This window comes from Leptodactylus fuscus, chromosome 1 (genome assembly GCF_031893055.1).
Source record: "Leptodactylus fuscus isolate aLepFus1 chromosome 1, aLepFus1.hap2, whole genome shotgun sequence".
NCBI classification, from domain to species: Eukaryota; Metazoa; Chordata; class Amphibia; order Anura; family Leptodactylidae; genus Leptodactylus; species Leptodactylus fuscus.
The window spans coordinates 185,718,342-185,739,671 of record NC_134265.1 but is presented as its reverse complement, the minus strand read 5'-3'; the positions used below and the strand labels follow the sequence as shown (position 1 = coordinate 185,739,671).

Below are 21,330 nucleotides of genomic sequence, written 5' to 3'. Positions count from 1 at the left end.
GGGTCTTTTTAGTTGATCCCGGTCGCCATTTTGGTACACCCTGACCCTGCTTCGAGGCTCCCCAAAATGTAATGTCTTGTCGTAATACAGCAGGAAACAGATTGTAAAGCATACGAGGCGACTGTGACAGCGGTGAGTTAGCTGAGGTTGGGGACAGCAGGTGCGGTCGCCATATAGGATATATATATATATGTAGACGTATGTAATGTGTAGTGGAATATACGGGTCCCGCTGCTAATATTGCAAGTGTAGTTATGTGTATGTCAATGAAGCAGACTAGTAGATGCCTATCCTATAGCCATGTGCCCTGTACGATGCTTTCAGAGCTGGTGGAGACAGTTCTGCAGCTTGCCACGGATAGGAAGGATGGTCATATGTTACATGTCGCTTTTATGTTCCATCCTGCTACAAACAGTTACATTATGTTACACATGTACTGGAGAAGATAAACACAAGTGGCTACCATCTCCCTAAAAGGACCCGAAATCCTTCTATTAGCTAACCATTTCTTAGTGAGTTCTCTTTCTGGAAAAGCTGGGTGACACCCAATTTGGTTATCAGACCTTCTCCAGCAGAGATTTTCATCCAGCCTCTCTTGAAAGGAAATGGTGTTTTTTATTTATATATATATATATATATATATATATATATATATATATATATATATATATTATAGCAGCACCAGCAAATCTGGGTATCATCAAATAAATTGCACAGCAGAAACCCCTCTCTAGCCAAAGGGGTTTATGTAATCATAATATTGTCATCCAACTTTCCTAGAAACAGATGAGAAAAACAAACAGATCAGAAGCTGTGAATGGTCCCAAATGCATTAAGCCTTACAGTGAGTGACCTTCATCAGTGCTGAAAACATAGATTTTGTTCTGAAAAGCCAAACCCACAAGGATCAGCTGATTACCACAACAGTTCCTTTTTAATCACTTCATGACAGGACAAATTTGGGGGGGTTTTTGGTACGTGTGCTTTCTTGTAATTTGGGGTATTCAAATAATTTTTGCAGCATTTTTGGTGATCTGTAGGGATTTATTTTTATTGCATTTTTCTTTTAATATTGCGAAAATGTTCTTTGTATTTTCTTTTTTTTTATAGCACAAAGTGCTTCACAAATAATTTTTAAAATAGTTTTCCCTCCTAGCGTACATGTCACTGCAAGGCTCAGAGGAGTCAATATGGCAGCTCCCATAGCTGTAAACACAGCATATACAGCTATCAGGAAGCCAAGGATAGGTATAAGCATTGTTGCCTTCTCTTTGTGAACTCTTTCTGTCACTTGCAGCCATCAGCTGCAAAAAAAAACCTCCCAATTTCACTGTGGACATTCCACAGCATTTTTGCGATGTGTGACCTTAGCCATAGGATGGTTTCACACACAGCATTTTTTGGAAAATCGGCATCTTGAGTCACAACAGAAGTGGATTCAACAAGAAGAAAAAGTCCTTCATATATATCTCCTGTTTCATTTGAATGTACCTCTGCTTTTGGCTATAAAAAGAAAAAAAGAAAGATAAAAACGAGCCATATTTTTTTTCCAGAAGACGCTGTGTGGAAATCCATCCTCATGAGGGTAGTGCGCATTCAGTTTTTAAAGCCTAAACTTGAAATGGGTACAAAAGAGAGGAGAAAGTTTCAGCTTTCATCTGTTAAAAAACATGCGCAAGTGTCTTCTGCATCAAACAGAAACTACAGTGTTCCACAACCACACCAGATTACTGCAAATCAAGTACAATAGCAGAGACGTATTAAGGCTTCAAGTCCTATTGTACAGCACATATATATGTATCAGCACTGTAGGCATTTGTATATAGATAGCACAAGAAAGAGAAACTGAGCCCCCTTAAACGACAGTTGTTGGATCATTTTGAGATGACTTTTACGAACCGCAAAAATGGGTGACTAGGAGATATTGTGTATAGGGTCACATTAAACACTGTTCAGGATCAAATCTTCACATGTGCTTGGAATGTCTTCTTTTATGCGACTTTCTTTTATTTTGGCAGGAACGGTAAAGTTTACCCTTTCCCATTTAATGGCTGTTGAATAGATTTGAGTCTTCTACCAACTCTGGCCTACCTACGAAAGCGAGCAAAAGTTATGACTGCTCTTGAGAAAGAGCAGCAAAAATTCTAAATACCTTTTGTTACCGGTTAGTATTTGATTTTTCCAGCTATATAATGACACAGTTACATTTATCAAGGCAATCTTCTGACTTCTGAATCTTTCTGACTGATATGGAATTTTAGTCTCTGAAATTGCTGCAAATGAAATGCAAGAATGGTAACTTGTTCATACATTCTCATTAGATTAGTGGGAAGAAGGTGGTGATCTTGTGTTAACCTCTTGTGCTCATCTGTAAATCACGAGACAAGTTTCATTTACTTAGCCACCCCAGATATATTTTATAAATTTTTTCATTGTCTGTCTGAAATGGTCATCATAGGGTATGTGTGATGTAGGTGTCCAATGTCCAGATTCATTGCATAGAGGTACTTCTCACAATTAGGGCTCGTTCACACAGAGTTTTTTGGCAGTGGATTTTGTTCACAGAATCCACCTCAAAATCCGCTGCCAAAACCGGCTCCCATTGACTTCAATGGGAGCCGCTTGCTTCTTTTTTCCGCTAGCTATTAGTGGAAAAAGAAGTGAGATGACCCTTCTTGCTGCGGATTCCGTGGCTGAATCAGCTGTGTCATTCGTGATACGAGGCTCCCTTATGATTAGGCCCATTCATTTGCACTGCACCGTCATCCCGTTGCAGCTATAGCCACGCATAATGTTCACACGTGGAATGCAAATTCCACCATGTGAACATACCCTTAGAAGTCTCAAGCTGTTTGGCATAATTTTGAAGTCTATGTTTCCTAGCTCCATGAAAAAAGATGAAAGGGTTCTAGGTTAGTGTTTTAGTGGCACTAGAGTCCAGGGAATCCTCATAGTAAGGCCCAATAGGTCATGTGCATGGAAACTGTGATGGTACACCGGATGGAAACGCTATGGAATTGTGGACTGAATTCAGCGCAGTCGGCTTTCTAGTCTAGAAGTATATAAAACAAAATATGCCTGAGGACATAAAAAAGTTCCTCTTTAAATATAAGGGCGGGTTCACACCTGCATCCGGTCTCTGCTTTTGGGTTTCTGTCTTCTGCACAAACTGGACAGGAGACAGAAACCCGGCTGTCAGTTTTCAAACCCATTCACTTGAATGGGTTTGCAAAGAGACCACCCGTGTGCGTCTTCTGCCTCTCCACGGCGAAACATGTAGGACTCACCGCGGAGAGGCAGAAGATGGTCACGATTCTGAGCAAATTGCTGTATACTAGATAAGAGAGGTAACCCATATCGCACATAGTGAAATATGCTGTTGTCAACGTAATATTTCTTGGCTGGACAACCCCTTAAAATTATCCAGCCCACACTTAGACAAATGTATTACTTGATTGCTAAGTACATTTTCCATTTTGTCACAACAGGTTGCTTTATATGGCATCTAACAATGCCTGCGTGTGCTGCAATCAACTGCACAAGCCGACAGACACGTGGATGTGGAAAGTCCTTTCACCGGTATGTGTAATGTTGTACAAATTGATAGTACTCTTATGGTTTACCGTATTTTTCGGACTATAAGACGCCCTTTTTTTCCTCCAAATATGGGAGGAAAATGGGGGTGCGTCTTATAGTCCGAATGCAGCATCTGTCTGCTGCGCTGCTGTGAGGACGACGAGGCAAGTTCAAGAGTAGATAGATACTACTGTACATTGACTTGTCTATGTACAGTAATATCTATCTACTCGTGAACTTCGCTCAACTTACCTGCTGCCGCTGCCCTCTGCTGGTCCGGTCCTCTGTCCTTCATGTGGCTTCAGAGCGCCCCACCTCCGCCCCCCTAGACTAGTATTATAGAGAAGGCGGGGCTTAGGAGAGTGTGAGCGGGTACTGGGAGGGGAGACGTGAGTGATGTACTCACATCTCCCTGCCCACACTCTCCAGCTGCACCAAGCCCCGCCTACTCCCTGCATCTCTACAATACTAGTCTGGGGGGGGGGGGGGCGCAGCTCTGAAGACATGTGAAAGACAGAGGACCGGACCAAGAAGAGCTGTGCAGGTAAGCGGAACCCGGGGGTCTTAAAGATGGCGGCCATTCCTGCAGAGCGGTTGCCATAGCTACCGAGTCTCCACTGTACAGGAGACCCGATAGCTATGGCAATCGCTGTGCAAAAGCAGCCACAAGTCTTAAGAGCTAATGCCCGCGATCAGGCATTACTACTACTGGTGTTACTACTAGCCCACTTGTTACTGTGCTACACGGGAGCCTCCCCTGACCAGCCTCAATAATAATATTGCTGTTGGGGTTCCTCAGGGCTCAGTCCTAGGCCCCCTCCTCTTTTCTCTCTACACAGCCCCCATTGGACAAACCATTGCCAGATTTGGCTTCAGGTACCATCTTTATGCTGATGACACCCAATTATACACATCTTCCCATTACATCACCCCTGCACTCATACAGAACACCAGCAACTGTCTCTCTGCTGTCTCAAATATCATGTCCTCACTCTATCTGAAACTAAATCTCTCCAAGACTGAACTACTACTGTTTCCACCATCTAATAGATCTGTCTCTGATATATCCATTGCAGTCTCAGGCCTTACTATAACTCCTAGGCAGCAGGCCCACTGCCTCGGGGTCATGTTTGACGCAGACCTTTCCTTCACCCCTCATATTGAATCACTCGCTCGTTCATGTCACCTCCACCTCAAAAACATCTCCAGAATACGCCCTTTCCTTACCAGAGATACACTAAAGACACTTATTGTCTCTCTGATTCATTCTCGCCTTGACTACTGTAACTCCTTACTAATCGGTCTTCCCCTCACTAAACTCTCCCCTCTACAATCTATTCTGAATGCAGCGGCCAGGCTCATCTATCAGGCTAGACGCTACAGCGATGCCTCTGGTCTGTGCCAGTCGCTACATTGGCTGCCTATTCATTATAGAATAAAATATAAAGTTATCACCCTCATCCACAAGGCTCTCCATAATGGCGCACCTCCCTACATTTCTTCCCTCATCTCTGTCTACTGCCCAACCCGTGCTCTCCGCTCACTCAATGACCTAACACTTACATCCTCTATTATCAGAACCTCCCATGCTCGTATACAAGACTTCTCCCGAGTTGCACCACTTCTCTGGAATGCTCTCCCCCGGACAATCAGATTAACTCCCAATTTCTACAGCTTCAAACGCAAACTAAAGACGCATCTTTTCAGACAGGCCTATCACAATTTCTAATGTAAACCCTTAACCTTCCTCTGTTCCCGCTCCCACATTTCCCCACATGATGTGATGTAATCTCAGGATAACTTTATATGTCCAAGCTCCATCCACATGTTAAAGGACACGACTGTTGACGGCTCATAAAGTTTTATGTTTGTGTAATGACAGTAACCTCTATTACAAAAGTGTCTGACCTCTGCATAAGCAATACCGCCCCTGCTACCTCTTGTGTCACCCCCTCTACCTCATAGATTGTAAGCTCTTGCGAGCAGGGCCCTCAGTCCCATTGTGTGAAATGACGTTCTTTGTTATGTAGCTGTCTGTATTTGAACCCTACAAATTGTACAGTGCTGCGGAATATGTTGGCGCTATAGAAATAAAATTTATTATTATATTATTATTATTATTATTATAATATTGAGCATCTCCCATAGACTGCAATACAATTGTATTGCAGTCTATGGGACTTGCAGTCGAATGATAGCAAGTTCAAAATGTGTGTGTGTATATGTGTATGTGTATATATATATATATATATATATATATATATATATATATATATATATATATACAGACCCCAGATACTTCATATGGGCACCCCCCCCCACACACACCCTCCGATCTCACTGCAGGGAGTGCCCAGGGGCCCCTTAAGACGGCAGAGCCCATTGGATATGGCGGACATGTTTGCCCGCTGCTTTCAAAGGGTTAAAACCCCTGATTTGAAGTGCAGCTTTGATCGGAGGTTAAGGAGCAGGATTTTAGCTGTGTGTTACAGCTAACTCCGGCTCACGATGTCGCCAGCATTTTTACTTCCACTTTTAAACACTTAAGATGGGGTGGTCACTATTGACCGCCTGCACCTTAAAGGTTAAACAGCGGGGATCCCCCCTGTTATAGCAGGAGCCTGGCTGTCAGATACAGCCGGGCTCCCATGGTGATTGCTCGAAGCAGAGCCCGTGCGATCTCCATTTCTTACAGGCACGTGGGAATGCGGGAACGAACCATATTCCCTGACGTGCATGTATGTGAAATAGCATAAAGGCATTAATGACAGATGAAGAAAGTCTATAAGTCAGTCGCTAAGTGGTTAAAGATGACTTTTCATGGTTTGGAGCATATGCAGTTTTATATACTGCTGGAAAGCCGACAGTGCTCTGAATTTAGCGCACTGTCAGCTTTCCCGATCTGTGCCACAGGTGAAGAGCTAGCGGTGCTGGTACCGTAGCTCTTTACAGTCAGAAGGGCTTTCCTGACAGTCTGTCAGGAACGTCCTCCTCCACAGCAGCGCCTATAGCGCTGTACTGTGTGAGCGGGGAGGAACGCCCACTCCCTCTGCTCACAGTACTCGTCCATAGACTAGTATTATCAGGAGGGGAGGGGGCGTTCCTCCCCGGTCTCAGAGCACAGCGCTATTGGCGCTGCTTGTACAGAAGGATGGTCCTGACTGAGTGTCAGAAACGCCCTTCTGATGGTAAGGTAACGCCCTTGTGTCGGGAAAGCCGACAGTGCGCTGAATTCAGGGCTTTCCAGCAGTATATAAAACTACATGTGCTCCAAACCATGAAAGGTCCTCTTTAACCTCTTCAAGACAGAGCCTAAAAGTACCTTCGTGACCAGGCCTCATTTTTCAAATCTGACATGTGTCACTTTAAGTGGTAATAACTTTGAGATGCATTAACTTATCATAGTGATTCTGAGATTGTTTTCTCGTGACACATTGTACTTCGTGTCAGTGGTCCATTTTGGTCGATATGTTTTGTCTTTAATTATGAAAAAATAGAAAATTTGGTGAAAATTTTGAAAAAAATGCAGTTTTCAAACTTTGAAATTGCATGCCTTTCATCTAGAATGTCATAATATCCAAATTACTTCCTAAATATAATTTACCATATCTCTTCTTTATATTGGCATCAAACTTTAATTGCCCTTTCATTTTTTTCAGATGTTATAAGGCTTAAAAGTCAAGCAGTAATTTTCCAAATTTTTAAGAATATTTTTAAAACACATTTTTCAAGGGACCAGTTCAGTTCTGAAGGGGTCTTGAAAGGCCTCTCTAATAGAAACCCCCATAAATCACCCCATTCTAAAAACTTCACTCCTGGAAGAATTCAAAACCGCATTTAGGAAGTTTCTTAACCCTTTCAACATTTCACAGCAATTAAAACAAAATAGAGGTCAAATTTACACTTTTAAATTTTTGTCACTAATATATTCATTTAGCCCTAGAATTTACACATTCACAATGTGTTAAAGGAGAAAATGCATTCTAAATTCTATTAAGCAATTTCCCCCAAGCATGAAACTATTCCATGTGAGAATGTTAAATGATGTATGGGCACACTGTAGGGTCCAGAACAGAAGGAGAGCTATTTGGATTTTGGAGGGCAGAGTTTGCTGGAATCTGTTTCAGGCACCATGTCGCATTTGCAGAGCCCCTGAAGTGTCAAAACAGTGGAAACCCCCCCCCCCAATATGACCCCATTTTGGAAACTAGACCCCTCAAGGAATGTATCCAGGGGTATAGTGAGCACTTTCACCCTACGGGTGTTTCACAGATTTTTTTATCATTGGGACGTGAAAATTAAAAATGATTTTTTTTCTAATATAATATCACTTTAGCCCCAAATTTTCTATCTTCACAAAGGGTTAAAGGAGAAATTGCAACCCACATACTGCTACACAATTTCTACTGAACACAACAATACCCCATATGTGCTGGTACACTGATGTATGGGCACATGGCAGAGCTCCGAACGGAAAGACGCTAATTGGGTTTTGGAGGCCAGATTTTGCTGGAATAATTATGAGGCACCATGTCCCATTTGCAGAGCCCCCAAGGTGCACAAATAGTAGAAACCTCCAAATTGTGACCCCATTTTGGAAACTAAACACCTCAAGGAATGTATCAAGGGGTATAGTCAGCACTTTTACCTTTCATGTGTTTCACAGAATTGGGCCTTTATAACGGAAAGTGACATTTTTTCACATAAAATGTTGCTTTAACCCCAATTTTTGCATTTCCACAGGGGATTAAATGAGAAAATGCACCCCACAATTTGTTAAGCATTTTCTACCGACTACAGAAATATCCCACATGTGGATGTGAAATGATGTATTGGCACACTGTAGGATCCAGAATGGAAGGAGCACTGTTAGAATTTTGGAGGGCAGAGTTTGCTGGAATCTGTTTGGCGGGCAGTTGGAGAGGCTCTGATTCCAAATAAATAAGAACCCCCCCAAAATAGGACCCCATTTTAAAAACTACATCCCTCAAGGAATTTATCAAGGGGTATGATTAGTATTTTGTGCTCACGTGCTTCCCAAAAATGTATATGCAAAGTAAAAAATATGCCATTTTAGTGCCCATTGAGTTTAAAAAGACATGCACATTTAAAATCTTAAGTGGGTTATGCCAGGTAAAAAAAAAGTTGTGTATGTGGGTGTAAACTTCTGTTTGAGTGCACAGTAGCGTTCAGAAAGGAAGGGGTGCTACACTTTTTAGCTTCTGAAGTGTAGATTTAAAGAAACAAGTTTTTGGACGCCAAAAGGTTCTTGTAGTCACCCCATTTTATAAATTATACCTCTCAAGAAATGTATATAGCGTGCATTTTTAACACAAGTGATTTAAAAGCGTGGCTCCGTGTGAAAGATTTTAAAACAGTCATTGATACACAAGGCTGGCTGTGACGGGCAATCTGGACAATAATAGCGGGTATCAGACCTCATTCCTCTCTTGCCACATACACGGCATCTTCTCTGAGGATACCTTCTTGATTCTGTTGGGGGAATTGGTGCAATAAAATGTCGTTCTGTCAGTCTTTTGACATCTTCAGATTGAAGAGGATGTGGGGGGCAAGTATTTGCAAAAATAAGACTTTCAATTACCTTTTCTTGGTAGTCAAGGAAAGTGTCTGAATTTCCTGCCTTTTTATATAAAACAAACGAATTATATGTGGCCACCTGAAACAAATAAACAATTACTTTTTTGTACCAGGTATATGATTTTCTGGATACCTGGTACGGCTGTAGCACCTGGTCCGCAAGGTCCACACCCCCCATGTGTTTATTGTAATCCATAACTGCTACTGGTTTTTGCTTTGGGGCTGTGGAACCTAGCTCTGTAACTGAGGTTGTGGCATCAGTGTGGATTGAGCTAAGAAGAAAGATGTCTTTTTTATCTTTGTATTTTAGGGCAAGTAGCTCTCCACTGCGAACACCACCTGACTGCCCCTTTTTGAATTTTTCATTAACCAGTGATTGTGGAAATCCCTGGCGATTCTTCCGAATGGTCCCACAAGCCCCTGTGTTCTGTTGAACTAATGCTTTAAAAAGGGGTATACTACTGTAGTAGTTGTCCACGTACAGGTTATAGCCATTTTGTAGAAATGGCCCAATCAACTCCCAAACAATTCGGCCACTTGTTGCCAGATAAGGCGGACATCCAGGTGGATTTAGCTGCCTATCCTTCCCTTCATATATGCGGAAAGCTGATGTGTATCCTGTAGAGCTTTCACACATTTTGTAGAATTTTATTCCAAACCTTGCCCTCTTAGATGGAATAAACTGTTTAAGGTGCAGTCTCCCTTTGAATTTTACAAGGGACTCATCAACAGAAATGTTTTGTGTTGTGGGAATAAAGTTTTAAAAATTTGTCACTGAGCATCGTGAGGATGGGCCTGATTTTGTACAATCGGTCATATTCTGGGGCACTTCTAGGTGGGCATTGGCTGTTATCATTGAAATGGAAAAATCGCATAAGTATTTCATAACGGGTCCTGGTAAGAATGGCAGGAAAGGTTGGGGTGGCATGTACAGGACGGGTCGACCAGTAAGAGCGAATGGTCGGCTTTTTAACAAGCCCCATAGTTAGTGTGAGGCCTAAAAAAATTTTAATTTCAAATAGATTTGTGGGCGTCCATATATTTTGCCTGGCATAATAAGATCGTGGATTCTGGGAGATAAATTGGGAGGCATATAAATTTGTTTGGGCAACAATATACTCTAGAAATTCATCTGTAATGAATAAACTGAAAAATTTATATGGTATAAAACCTTCCACATCCACATTTGTACCCGGGGTGGCCTTAAAATCAGGGATAAATGGAGTGGCAGAATCAGAAGCTGCCCAGCTGGGAAAAGCTACATCCAGCGGCAAACTTCCCTGTAAATGTGCCCTGCTGGTAGGCGTACTACTGGTACTGGGCATCACGGCTTGATTTGGAGACATTTCTCCAATAGCCATCTCTGCCTCTCCGGTCCTGGTCATTGCTGAAGATGGACCAGAGTGACCGCTAATGTCTGAGCTGTCACTGTCAGAAAAACCCTCAAAATTATCATCACTTTCTGACACACTTTCTTCAGTGTCAGAACATAAAAGGGCATAAGCTTCTTCTGCAGTGTAAAATTTCTGCGCCATTTCTCTAACTAAGATAATAAATTAACTCTACTAATAATAAATTACTATACTAATTAATAACTATTCAATAACTATACTAATAAACGAGCTGTACTAATTAATAACTACACAAATAAATAAATATACAAATAATTAACTATGCTAATAACTATGCTAATAACTATGCTAATAAAAATGAATTAACTAAACTAATTACTAACTACACTAAATACTAACTATACTAATTAATTACTAACTATACTAAGCACTAACTATAATTAATAACTATGCTAATAAGTACTAACTATACTAATTAATAACTACGCTAATACCTGTACTAATAAATAATGAATTAACTATACTAATTACTAACTACACTAAATACTAACTATACTAATTAATTACTAACTATACTAAGCACTAACTATACTAATTAATAACTACGCTAATAACTGTACTAATAATGAACTATACTAATTACTAACTACACTAATAAGTACTAACTATACTAATAAATACTAACTATACTAATTAATTGCTAACTACACTAATACGTACTAACTATACCAATTACTAACTATGCTAATAAGTACTAACTATACTAATTAATAACTATGCTAATAACTGTACTAATAAATAATCAATTAACTATACTAATTACTAACTACACTAATAAATACTAACTATACTAATTAATTACTAACTATACTAAGCACTAACTATACTAATTAATAACTACGCTAATAAATGTACTAATTACTAACTACACTAATAAGTACTAACTATACTAATTAATTGCTAACTATACTAATTAATAACTACGCTGATAACTGTACTAATAAATAATTAATTAACAATTAATTACTAACTACGCTAATAAATATACTAATGATGAATTAACTAATAACTAAACTAAGTACTAACTATACTAATAACTACGTTATTAACTATACTAATTAACTATACTAATAACTATACTAATAAATAATGAATTAAATATACTAATAATTAATTAACTATACTAATAAAGTAATTAATTACTAACCCTATCTAATCTATACTATTCCTAATCTCCCTAGCCCTAAATCCTACCTAAATGAATGAAAAAAAATTAATTGTTAACGCTAGATAAATAAAATGTATTATTATTATAATTATTAATGAAATTAATTAAAATGGGGGATGTGTGGGATGAGTGCTTGTGTAACGGTATATCACTTTCTCTCCTCTGATCTCTCTCTGACAGAGAGATCAGAGGAGAGAAAGTGCTTTACACAATCAGGAACCCGGGAAAGTTTGTTACTACAACAAACTTTCCCTTAGCTAAACCTGATTGGTTCTCACAGCGATCACGTGACCGGGACCTGAACCAATCAGGTTTAGATCAAGTCTCCGTGAACACCAGCAGCATCTTGCGCTGTGTTCACGGAGCTGCCGACACCTGGGGAGACGCGATCCCCAGTCTTCAAGGATCAGTTAATTAACGTCGGCACGGCAAGGAGCCCATGCCGTGCTGACGTTAATATACAGGGGCCGGTCGGGAACCGGTTAAGCTATAATTTTTGTTTCCAGAGTAAACTATAGAAATATTATTGGTTGTAGGATATCCACTCTAATTTCAGAAAGTGCCATGGATAACAGTAAACCACAAAATATTGCAAAAACTGTCAAGTGCTACAGAATATGTTGCCTCTATGCAATAACAGAAATAATTAAACAGTGTTTGCTTTTTTACACTAAAAAGTTGGTGTGTGAAGGTTGAGAAATTTCTGCAATGTCACATAAGTCTGCAATAGAGTTGAGTGAACACTGTTCGGATCAGCCGATCCGAACAGCACGCTCCCATACAAATGAGTGGAAACACCTGTGACGCTGACTTTGCCGGCGTCCGGCGTCACAGGTGCTTCCATTCATTTCTATGAGTGCGTGCTGTTCGGATAAGCTGATCCGAACAGTGTTCGCTCATCGCTAGTCTGCAACATTTCTGTATAGTGCAACTGAACAATACATCTTTTCTTTAGGTTTCCACATGGACGACCAGAGATTCTGAAAATATGGGTTACAAACATGCGACGTGATACCTTTAAACCATCTTCTAAAGCAGTGCTGTGCTCTGATCACTTCGAAGAATACTGCTTTGACCGGACAGGTCAGACCATTCGGCTTAGGGTGGATGCTGTGCCAACTGTGTTTGCTTTCCCTGGGAAAATCAGAAGGGTATGTAATTGTATGTTCCTAACTCCTTATGACCCCTAGCTATGTAAATGTATAGTGCCAAGAAACCTAAAAGGGTAGATAGATTTTTTTAGAATTTTTACATCTCGCCTTCCAAAAGCCGTGACTTTACTTTTCTTCTCAGTCAAATGAGGGCTTGTTTTTTTGCAGGACAAATTGTAATTTGTAATTGTGCCACTGAATATTCAATAATGTTGATAACATCTAAGGGGTCTCTGTGTGCTTTCTCCAAGGGAATGTGGGGTGTCAATACGCTGCCATGGTGATAGGGGATCCAGTGAAGTATCCCACATCAGCCTTCTAGCTATATCTATAAGCCTTTGCCGCATATTAATGTACAATTGAAGCAATCGCGCTATGTAGTCCCAGTTAGAGACTGTGTGAATGTAAAAAAATAAATAAAACAATATAAAACAAATAAATTGCAATCTTCCCAATATATATATATGTTTTTAATTGAAAAATAATAAATAAATAAAAATAGCCATATGTGCTATTGCATCCTAACAACCCCTACTATAAAAATGTTATTTAACCCACATGGTGCATGCCCTAAAAAATAAAAAAACAGCAACAAAATTGCTGATGTTGGCCACAATGCCTCCAAAATATATACATATATATATATATTGCAAGCCGATGGCCGGCCAAGTAATGGAGGGGGTGTAGATCTCACCCAAACTACTAAGGTGGGTGAGATGAGAAAACTCCAGAAAGATTGGTTCTCAGAAGATAATTCTGTCTGCTGAGTGTTATTTCAAAGTTCCGGTTACTGGGCTGGATTTTTAGGAATGGCAGCTAGGTTGGTAGTGGGACCTGTTATTCCACCCACCTCTAGTCCACACTTTGGGGATGTTCCGGCAGCGACTCAGCTGTTGAGAGTCTCCTTGTCAAGGAGGCTTAAGAAGTCAGCTCCAGCAACAGACTGGAGACAGAGCTTGGCTGGAGTGCCAAACCAGAGAGGTCATATTTTTGGAGCTGTGTCCTGAGTGATTCAACTGGATTTAGGATTTCTCTTAGTCTAGGTGAAGTAACCTATTCTATGTTTCATTAGAGCCTAGCCGGGCAGGTATTTATTTTTGTATTGTTTCCTTTTGTTGCTGCACTATCTTTTTGAGTGAAAATAAAACTCTACCTATGTTTTGGACTAAAGAAACTGGACTTGTGTGTCTATGCCACCCCACCTAGCAACCCCAGACCCTGACTATATATATGAAGAGCTCAACGGAAAAATGGCCTAAGTCCACATTTTGTCATATTTCAAATTATTACCTAGAAAGCTTCTTTGTACCTCGTTCTATGCATTGGGTTTACAAGGTACCTAGGATTAATTACCTAAGTCCATATATTTCAATGCAGAAGAATTTACATTCAATGGAATAATGGCCTAAGTCCAATACAAACTTACTTACTTCACTCTCGTTGGTCATTTTTTCATTGAAATCGTGACTTCCGGTCTGTTGTTTATATTGGTGTAAAAACTTTGTCTTATTGTTTAAAAGGCTATAATGGCTGCATGAGCAGTACCGTTATATGGTTGGGCAACATTCAGCAGACTGAGAAGAAAAAGAATAAGAGAAAAAAAGAGCAGCAGACTCATGTGAATCCACAACAGCTGTATGGTGGGTTGATTCCAATAAAGAAGGCAAAGTTTGACGACCTTCAAACTCTGTCGAAATTCTGCAGCAAAGATGCGCAGTGCTTCTTTGCTTCATTACCTGTGCAAAAGAAACAAAAGAAGCAAAAACAAGTCTCCACCTCTGACTGTTCGAGCAGCTCCGAAGATCTAGACTAGAAGTAGCTGTATTCCTTCAGAGCCACAGCATTAGTGCTATAAATAATAAAATTCCATTTTAGAAACTATCAATAATTTAAACTAATAATTAATAATAATAATAAATAATAGTAATAATTATTAATAATAATAAATAATAGTAGTAATTAATAATATTAAATAATATATATTTATACATGAAGCTGCAATTTTTTTTAATAAATAATACAATTTATGATTAGGATTAACGGTGTTCATTAGCTGATTACATTGGATAGATATATTCCACAATAATGCCCGTTTGCTTTAGGCTAAAACTTTAAATTTCGTTTTTCTCACAATATTGATTTTTGGACTTAGTCTATTTTTCCGTTGAGCTCTTCATATATATATATATATATATATATATATATATATATATATTTTTTTTTTTTAAAGTACTGAAAAGTCACCCAAAATTGTGCCAAAAGAAAAGACGTTTCTGGAAAAAAACAAGCTCTCACACAGCTCTGATGATGGAAAAATAAAAGTTGAGGCTCTCACAATATGGTGCAAGCAAAACAACTTGTTGTCAAATAAGTGAGATTATTGTGTAACAGTAGAGCAACATAAAAAAACAAATAGAATATAATTGGCATCATCATTATCGTATAGTCTTGCAGAATAAAGGAAACTTAATTTATAATGTCCAGTGCACCTTGCTAAATTTAGAACGTAACAGGAAAAGGATGGCAAGAAAAGTTAATGAAACTTGATCAATAAAGTAAACATTTCCCAAATTGGTGCTGATGCTGACTGATTTATATTGTTACCTGTATCAAGCAATCAAACATTATGTCCAGAGAAATAAGTGTAATAACCTTACAATCAAACTGAGATATTCAAGTACTGTGTGCTCCTGGGTATATTAAGGTACACAGGCCATGATGTAAATGCAGTTAAGGCAATAAATAAATCTCTGTATCAGCCATTGTTCTTGTGGATGTGTCCTCTTATCTTCGCATTGTAGTCCACACATGACACCTATAGGTCTGTTTGTGCCTGTAATCTACTCTCTCCTGCCTATTATGTAGCTTTTAAGCTGACCATACACATTAGGTACATGTTGGTGGGACCTTATGACAGTCTAATGTTTGCGGGGTTATTCTGACTCTCCCCCAATAGCAAATGTTGGAAGTGATAAGGTTCAGGCAGGTGGATTTCCGTGGCCAGATTCTTTTGTGCTTAAATGGGTTGTCCCATCTCAAGAATCCTATCTATACTGGTAACTTATGTAAATTGAAGCCATTTTCTAAATATATTACTTTAGAAATTCTGCTTTGTTTGCCTGGTATGTGAATTTCTTCCTCCCATTGTTTACACTGTGTTGCTATAACCACAGATCTATAGGATGAGTGCCATCACTCACGGCTTCAGATAATTGCAGTTTTGCTGATAAAGACTGGTCTGTTATCTCTCTAAGGAAAGACTCAGATACCGCTGAGCCTGTTCTGTACAAGAATCTGCAGATTGTCTGATCTGTATAAGTGTTGTTTGTCCTGTTCAGCAGGAGGGAGAAAAATATAATAAGTTAGAAGCAGACACTACATCCAGCCTGGCTGAAAGGATGAGATGGGAAAACCCCTTTAAGGTTTGAGTTATCTGACACCAGTTTTCTCATACATTCATTCTCGACTTAGGCTGGTCTTACACGACAGTAAGTTTAGTCCGCAAATGGTCTGCAATTGTGGGTTCTCAATTGCGGACCATTTGCGGACACATTATATTCAGTGCGGCCTCTTATACCACCAGATATTGTATCCATGGTGTTTTGTGCCGTGACCATGGTCCGCACTGAATACCGCAGGTCCGCAAAGTTACGGACATCAGGCACGGACTGTCCCATAGAACTCTATGGGCGTGTGCGGATGGACACGGATGTCTGTGGAATGACATTTTGAAATGACACTTAAGTTGCTGATCACCAAATTGCGGACCACAAAAACCAATACGGTCGTGTACGACCAGCCTAAATCTAGCACACGTGTATGACAACATGGCTGTCAAATGAATGTGCGTTAAAGGGATTCTATCATTAAAATGCTATTTTTTCTGACTAACATGTAGAAATAGAAAGACTATTCTTTTCCTACCTTTAGATGTCTTCTCTGCGCCGCCGTTCGGTAGAAATCCCGGTTTTCTTCGGTATGCAAATGAGTTCTCTTGCAGCACTGGGGGGCGGTCCCCAGCACTCAAACAGCACTGGGGGAGTCCCCAATGCTGTGAGAGAACTCTCCAGCGCCGCCTCCATCTTCATCTGGAACGGCGCTGTGTTAGTGAGAAAAAAAATAGCATTTTAATGATAGAATCCCTTTAAACATGATGGCTATCCTATGTGTTGTCTACTTTATATTATATACAGACCTGTCCTTGTAGTAAATTAAGTTATGTCTTATTGTGGACACAAGTCTGCTTAAGCACTTTGGGAACATGCACGGTGAAGAAAAGTTTACTGCATTCAGCTTGTATGCTTCTTTCGTTTATGCCTACAGGATCGAAAATCTCAAATTTTTACTCCAATGTTTGAAGAGGCTGAGGAGAAGTTTACCATTCCACCCTCTTCACTTCCACAGAAGACCCCTACTTCAGAGCCAGCTGACAAACGTGTTACAGTGGAACATGACTATTGTATTACAGACAGTCCCAAGGCTCTAAAAAAGAGGCTTGATGAAGCTTTAAGTAGCCTTCATAATGTGAAAAGGAGGTTGAAGATCACCCAGCAGAAGTTCCGGAGACTGAAATTCAAGGTCCAGTCACTTGACTTAACTGAAGATCCAGTGTAGAGACTATAATTTTTGTTTTAATTTTTTTTCCCCTTTTGTCCTTAGAGTGTATAAGTGCTTTGATACTCTGCTTCAACTGTATCTATATGCGTTTGTTGAAAAAAACAAAACTCCTTAGTAAGGCTATGTACATACAGAGTTTTATACTTTTTAATCCTTTACTTTATGTGTGGATTGATCCAAATCTCAAACTTGTTGAAGGAAAATAACGGTATATTTCATGATCTCCATTTAATAATGCTGTCTTTGCTGTATGAAGAGAGGTGTTGCATTATCTTTTACTCAGTATTGACTAGATATCTCACAAGTAAAGGCATTTTAAACTATTGTTCGGGAAGTCTAATTCTGATCTAGGCAATAAAGTTAAATGTCTTTACTATGGCTTCCTACATTGAACTCTGCACTGAATAACAGCCCAAAATGTGAATAGAGGTAGAAAAGTCAAACTTATGTCTAAGGGTAAAATTGTAGTATAACCCTATAGATAAAAACAAGCTAATTCTCTTTGCCTTTTGGATATGTTTCAGTCTTATGGTTTTGCCATAACACAGATTTATGTCTGAGGCCCCTGCTAGAAAAAAAAAAAATCAATATCTGATGATTTAATCCAGTGAATGTCTATGTACACGTTAAATATCTGCACGTGCATTACACTGATACATGAAACAAATGTACATTCACAATACAAACTTGGCAATATATCTTTGTGAACGGTATATATACTGTATATATTTTTGTCTGTCCTGATGTACTTGGGGACAATATATTTAATAATGTGATGAATTATGCCAGAATTTAAAGCAATGTATTAGATTGGGGAAAGAAAAGCAGACTTTTTCTTTTTTTTTTTTTCCTAAAAATGACACCACAGTTATCTGTGGCGAGAATCTGGTATTGCAGCTCAACTTTTGACTTCACCTAAATGGAGCAGAGCTGCAGTACCAAACATAACCTACTACAAATTTCTATATAAGGTAATACTACCTCCATCCTTTTTTTTTTCTCGTCGTTCTGTGATTAAGTCAGTATTAGGCCGGGGCTCCACAGGATGTAAACACCACAATTTGTCTGCAGTGGAAACACCATGGGGAAAAATTGCAGCGTTTTACACTTTGCAGTAAAAACTGCAGTGCGGACTTGCCCATTATTCCTACGGAAACATTTGCAGTTTCCAATTGGTATAATTGAAACAGTCCACAGAGCAAACCTCTGCAAACTTTGTCTAAAGCGCTGCGGGAAGAATCGCGATGCGTAGCCACCACGGTTTGTTTTTTTGTTTTTTTTGCTGCAGGACGCCCCATGGGGCCTTAGCCTTAAAAAGGTTATCCCATGAAACATTTTTGCACCAAAAGTTGTGCACATTTATGTGTATATTAGTGCTTCATTCAACTAAACATGGGGCAAATTTATGAATATGTTCTTTTTAAAAAAATAAAATTAAATTTGGTTGCCCACAGCAACCATTAACAGCATAGCTATCATTTTTCAAAGCACTATAAGAAATGATGGCGCTGCTGGGATTGCTTGATATGAGCAGCTGTTTTATGCAGATAGTATTCATAAATCTGCCCTAGTACTCCATGGGATAACCTAACCACTTTACAAATCTGACTTACCTTTACTCACAAATATAACAGTTTTTTTTTTTTTTCCTACAAATCTGATCTAATGCTATTCTATTGTACTATGTCTTTGTCTTTAGTAAATGTCAAAACAATCACCAATAAATACAAATCAACGAATTGTCTTTTTTTTTTGGTTTTGTTTTGCAAGAATTCTATTAAACCTTTGTTTAGTTTATTTCTTCCCTAGCTCTCTTTTTAAAAAGACAGTCAGAAATGGTTGCTATTAAAATTCATAGAAGTTGTCGTCACAGCTTTGAAACTTAAAGGGGCTCTATCAGCAAAATCAGGCACCATAAATGTTATATTAAACTACCCCCCAGTTTTAAAATAAAACCCTAAAAAAGAATGTGATCTACTTATGGATCGTGCACGCTGGGCGGGCATTCAGGGTGCGCCGTCTTCTTCATCCACGCCTCCTCTTCCTCCAATGTCCTTGGGTCCCGTCTTTCTCCGGCGCTCGCGAAGTGACATTGATAAAGAAGAAAAAATGGCCAGGGCGCCTGCACAGTAGCCGTAGTAGAAGCCGCATGCTACTGCACATGCGCCCAGGTCATTTTTTTATATCAGTGTCAGCTCGTGAGCGCCGGAGGAAGACGGGACCGGAGGACATCGGAGGAAGAAGAGGCGTGGATGAAGAAGAAGACACACCCTGAATGCCCGCCCACAGTGCACGATGCGTAAGTAGAGCACATTCTTTTTTAGGGTTTTATTTTAAAAATGGGGGATAGTGTAATATAACATTTACGGTGCCTGAATAGCCTTTTTAAATCTTCAAAGTCTTCAAATCCCGCGCCTGCGTAGTAGCGCTTCCCTCCGGAGTGCTACTGTGCAGGCTCACTCGCCATTTTACCTAATGGCAGTTCGCGAGCATGCAGTATGCTCGTGTAGTTCTACAGGGACTGGCAAGTGAGCCTGCACAGTAGTGCTTCGGAGAGAAGCGCTACTACGCAGGCACGGGATTTGAAGACAAGAAGACGGAAGAAGACACGGACCAGAGGGCGTCACTACAAGAAGACAGAAGAGGCAGGCATGCCCGAAGATGACGTAGCATCGTGCATCCCCGCTCATGGTGCACGTTCAGGTACGATTAGCATATATGTTTTAATGCTTTTATTTTAAAACGGGACTGGAGTTTAATATAACATTTACGGTGCCTGAATAGCCTTTTTAAAGGCTATTCACGCATGTGTGGGGCTCTATTAGCATGATTTTGCTGATAGAGCCCCTTTAAAAAAATGCAACGGTCATCCAATAAAAAATAAAAAATAAACGCTCAACTAGCTTTGTCAACTGAAAACTATAAATATCAAACCTCTCAAAAGATAGCAATGCAAAAACAATAGATTTTTTTTCTGCTAAAATTAGTAACACATAAAAACAGCGATGTAAATTAGGTAATACCTTGATCATACTGACCCATAGATTAAAGGTAATTTGTTGGTTATGCTGTACAGTGACTGGCAAAAAAAAATTTAAATGCTAAAAAGAAATGCTTTGGATTCTTTCACCTACTTACTAAATCTCCCCCCTGTCTATCTGGGTAAGCAGACATCTAAATTATTCCTGTACCTGTGTACTGCTGTTAAGACGCTCTTTGCTCTCCATTGGAAGAGGGCCTCACCTCCCTTTGGCCCTGATTTAGTGGCCTATATAAAAGATATCCGTGGTATGAAGTTTCTGACAGCTTGCCTCGACAATACCTTGGATGCATTTCAGGCTGTATGGTTGTCTTATTGTGCTCTGAATGGTCTCTGATCCCCCCCCCTTCTATGTTTTCCCTTTGTTGTGTTTGTCCTCCCTGGTATACTTATTTCACGGTTGATGTAGTATGGTTTTGTTTTTACTAATGGTTATGTGTCTGCCTTATTTTTGGTCATTGTTCTGTTTTTATTTAGTTTTTTTGTATTCTCAAAATTCGTTCAATAAAAATTACAGTTGAAAGAAAAAAAGAAATGCTATGATTGATTGATATTTTTTTAATTGACCCAGAAAGCGTAAAGTGTAGACAATAAGTTATAGGTATCCCAGAATGATGTACAAAATGTATCTCATCCTGCACAAAAAAGCCATCATATACCTAACTCACCAGAAAAATAAAAACAATATAGCTTGTACAATACAGCAACAAAACCCCAAAAATGAAAAAATTATGGCTTTAGGAATGTGGGCAGAAACAAAAGTTGGCA

At 39.5% G+C, this 21,330-nt stretch overlaps 1 protein-coding gene across 2 annotated transcripts; it reads left to right on the top strand.

Annotated features, from left to right (window-relative positions):
* Window positions 1–6: 6 nt before the first annotated feature.
* On the top strand, window positions 7–19,255 carry LOC142212569 (THAP domain-containing protein 2-like). Of its 2 annotated transcripts, XM_075280533.1 has the most exons (5): window positions 21–132; window positions 2,019–2,164; window positions 3,489–3,579; window positions 12,710–12,905; window positions 17,229–19,255. In XM_075280533.1, the coding sequence occupies exons 3-5, from the start codon at window positions 3,512–3,514 to the stop codon at window positions 17,517–17,519; spliced, it is 555 nt and encodes a 184-aa protein (XP_075136634.1). In that variant the 5' UTR covers window positions 21–132; window positions 2,019–2,164; window positions 3,489–3,511; the 3' UTR covers window positions 17,520–19,255. The 2 variants fall into 2 exon arrangements, with proteins under 2 accessions (XP_075136641.1, XP_075136634.1); XM_075280540.1 differs by lacking the exon at window positions 2,019–2,164 and having other exon boundaries at window positions 7–132.
* The last annotated feature ends 2,075 nt before the right edge of the window (window positions 19,256–21,330 follow it).

Coding starts and splice junctions, on each gene's coding strand:
- LOC142212569 (XM_075280540.1), top strand. CDS start 3,512: ATGCCTGCGTGTGCTGCAATCAACTGCACAAGCCGACAGACACGTGGA. Junction 3,580..12,709: donor TGTGGAAAGTCCTTTCACCG/GTATGTGTAATG, acceptor TCTTTTCTTTAG/GTTTCCACATGGACGACCAG. Junction 12,906..17,228: donor TCCCTGGGAAAATCAGAAGG/GTATGTAATTGT, acceptor TTATGCCTACAG/GATCGAAAATCTCAAATTTT.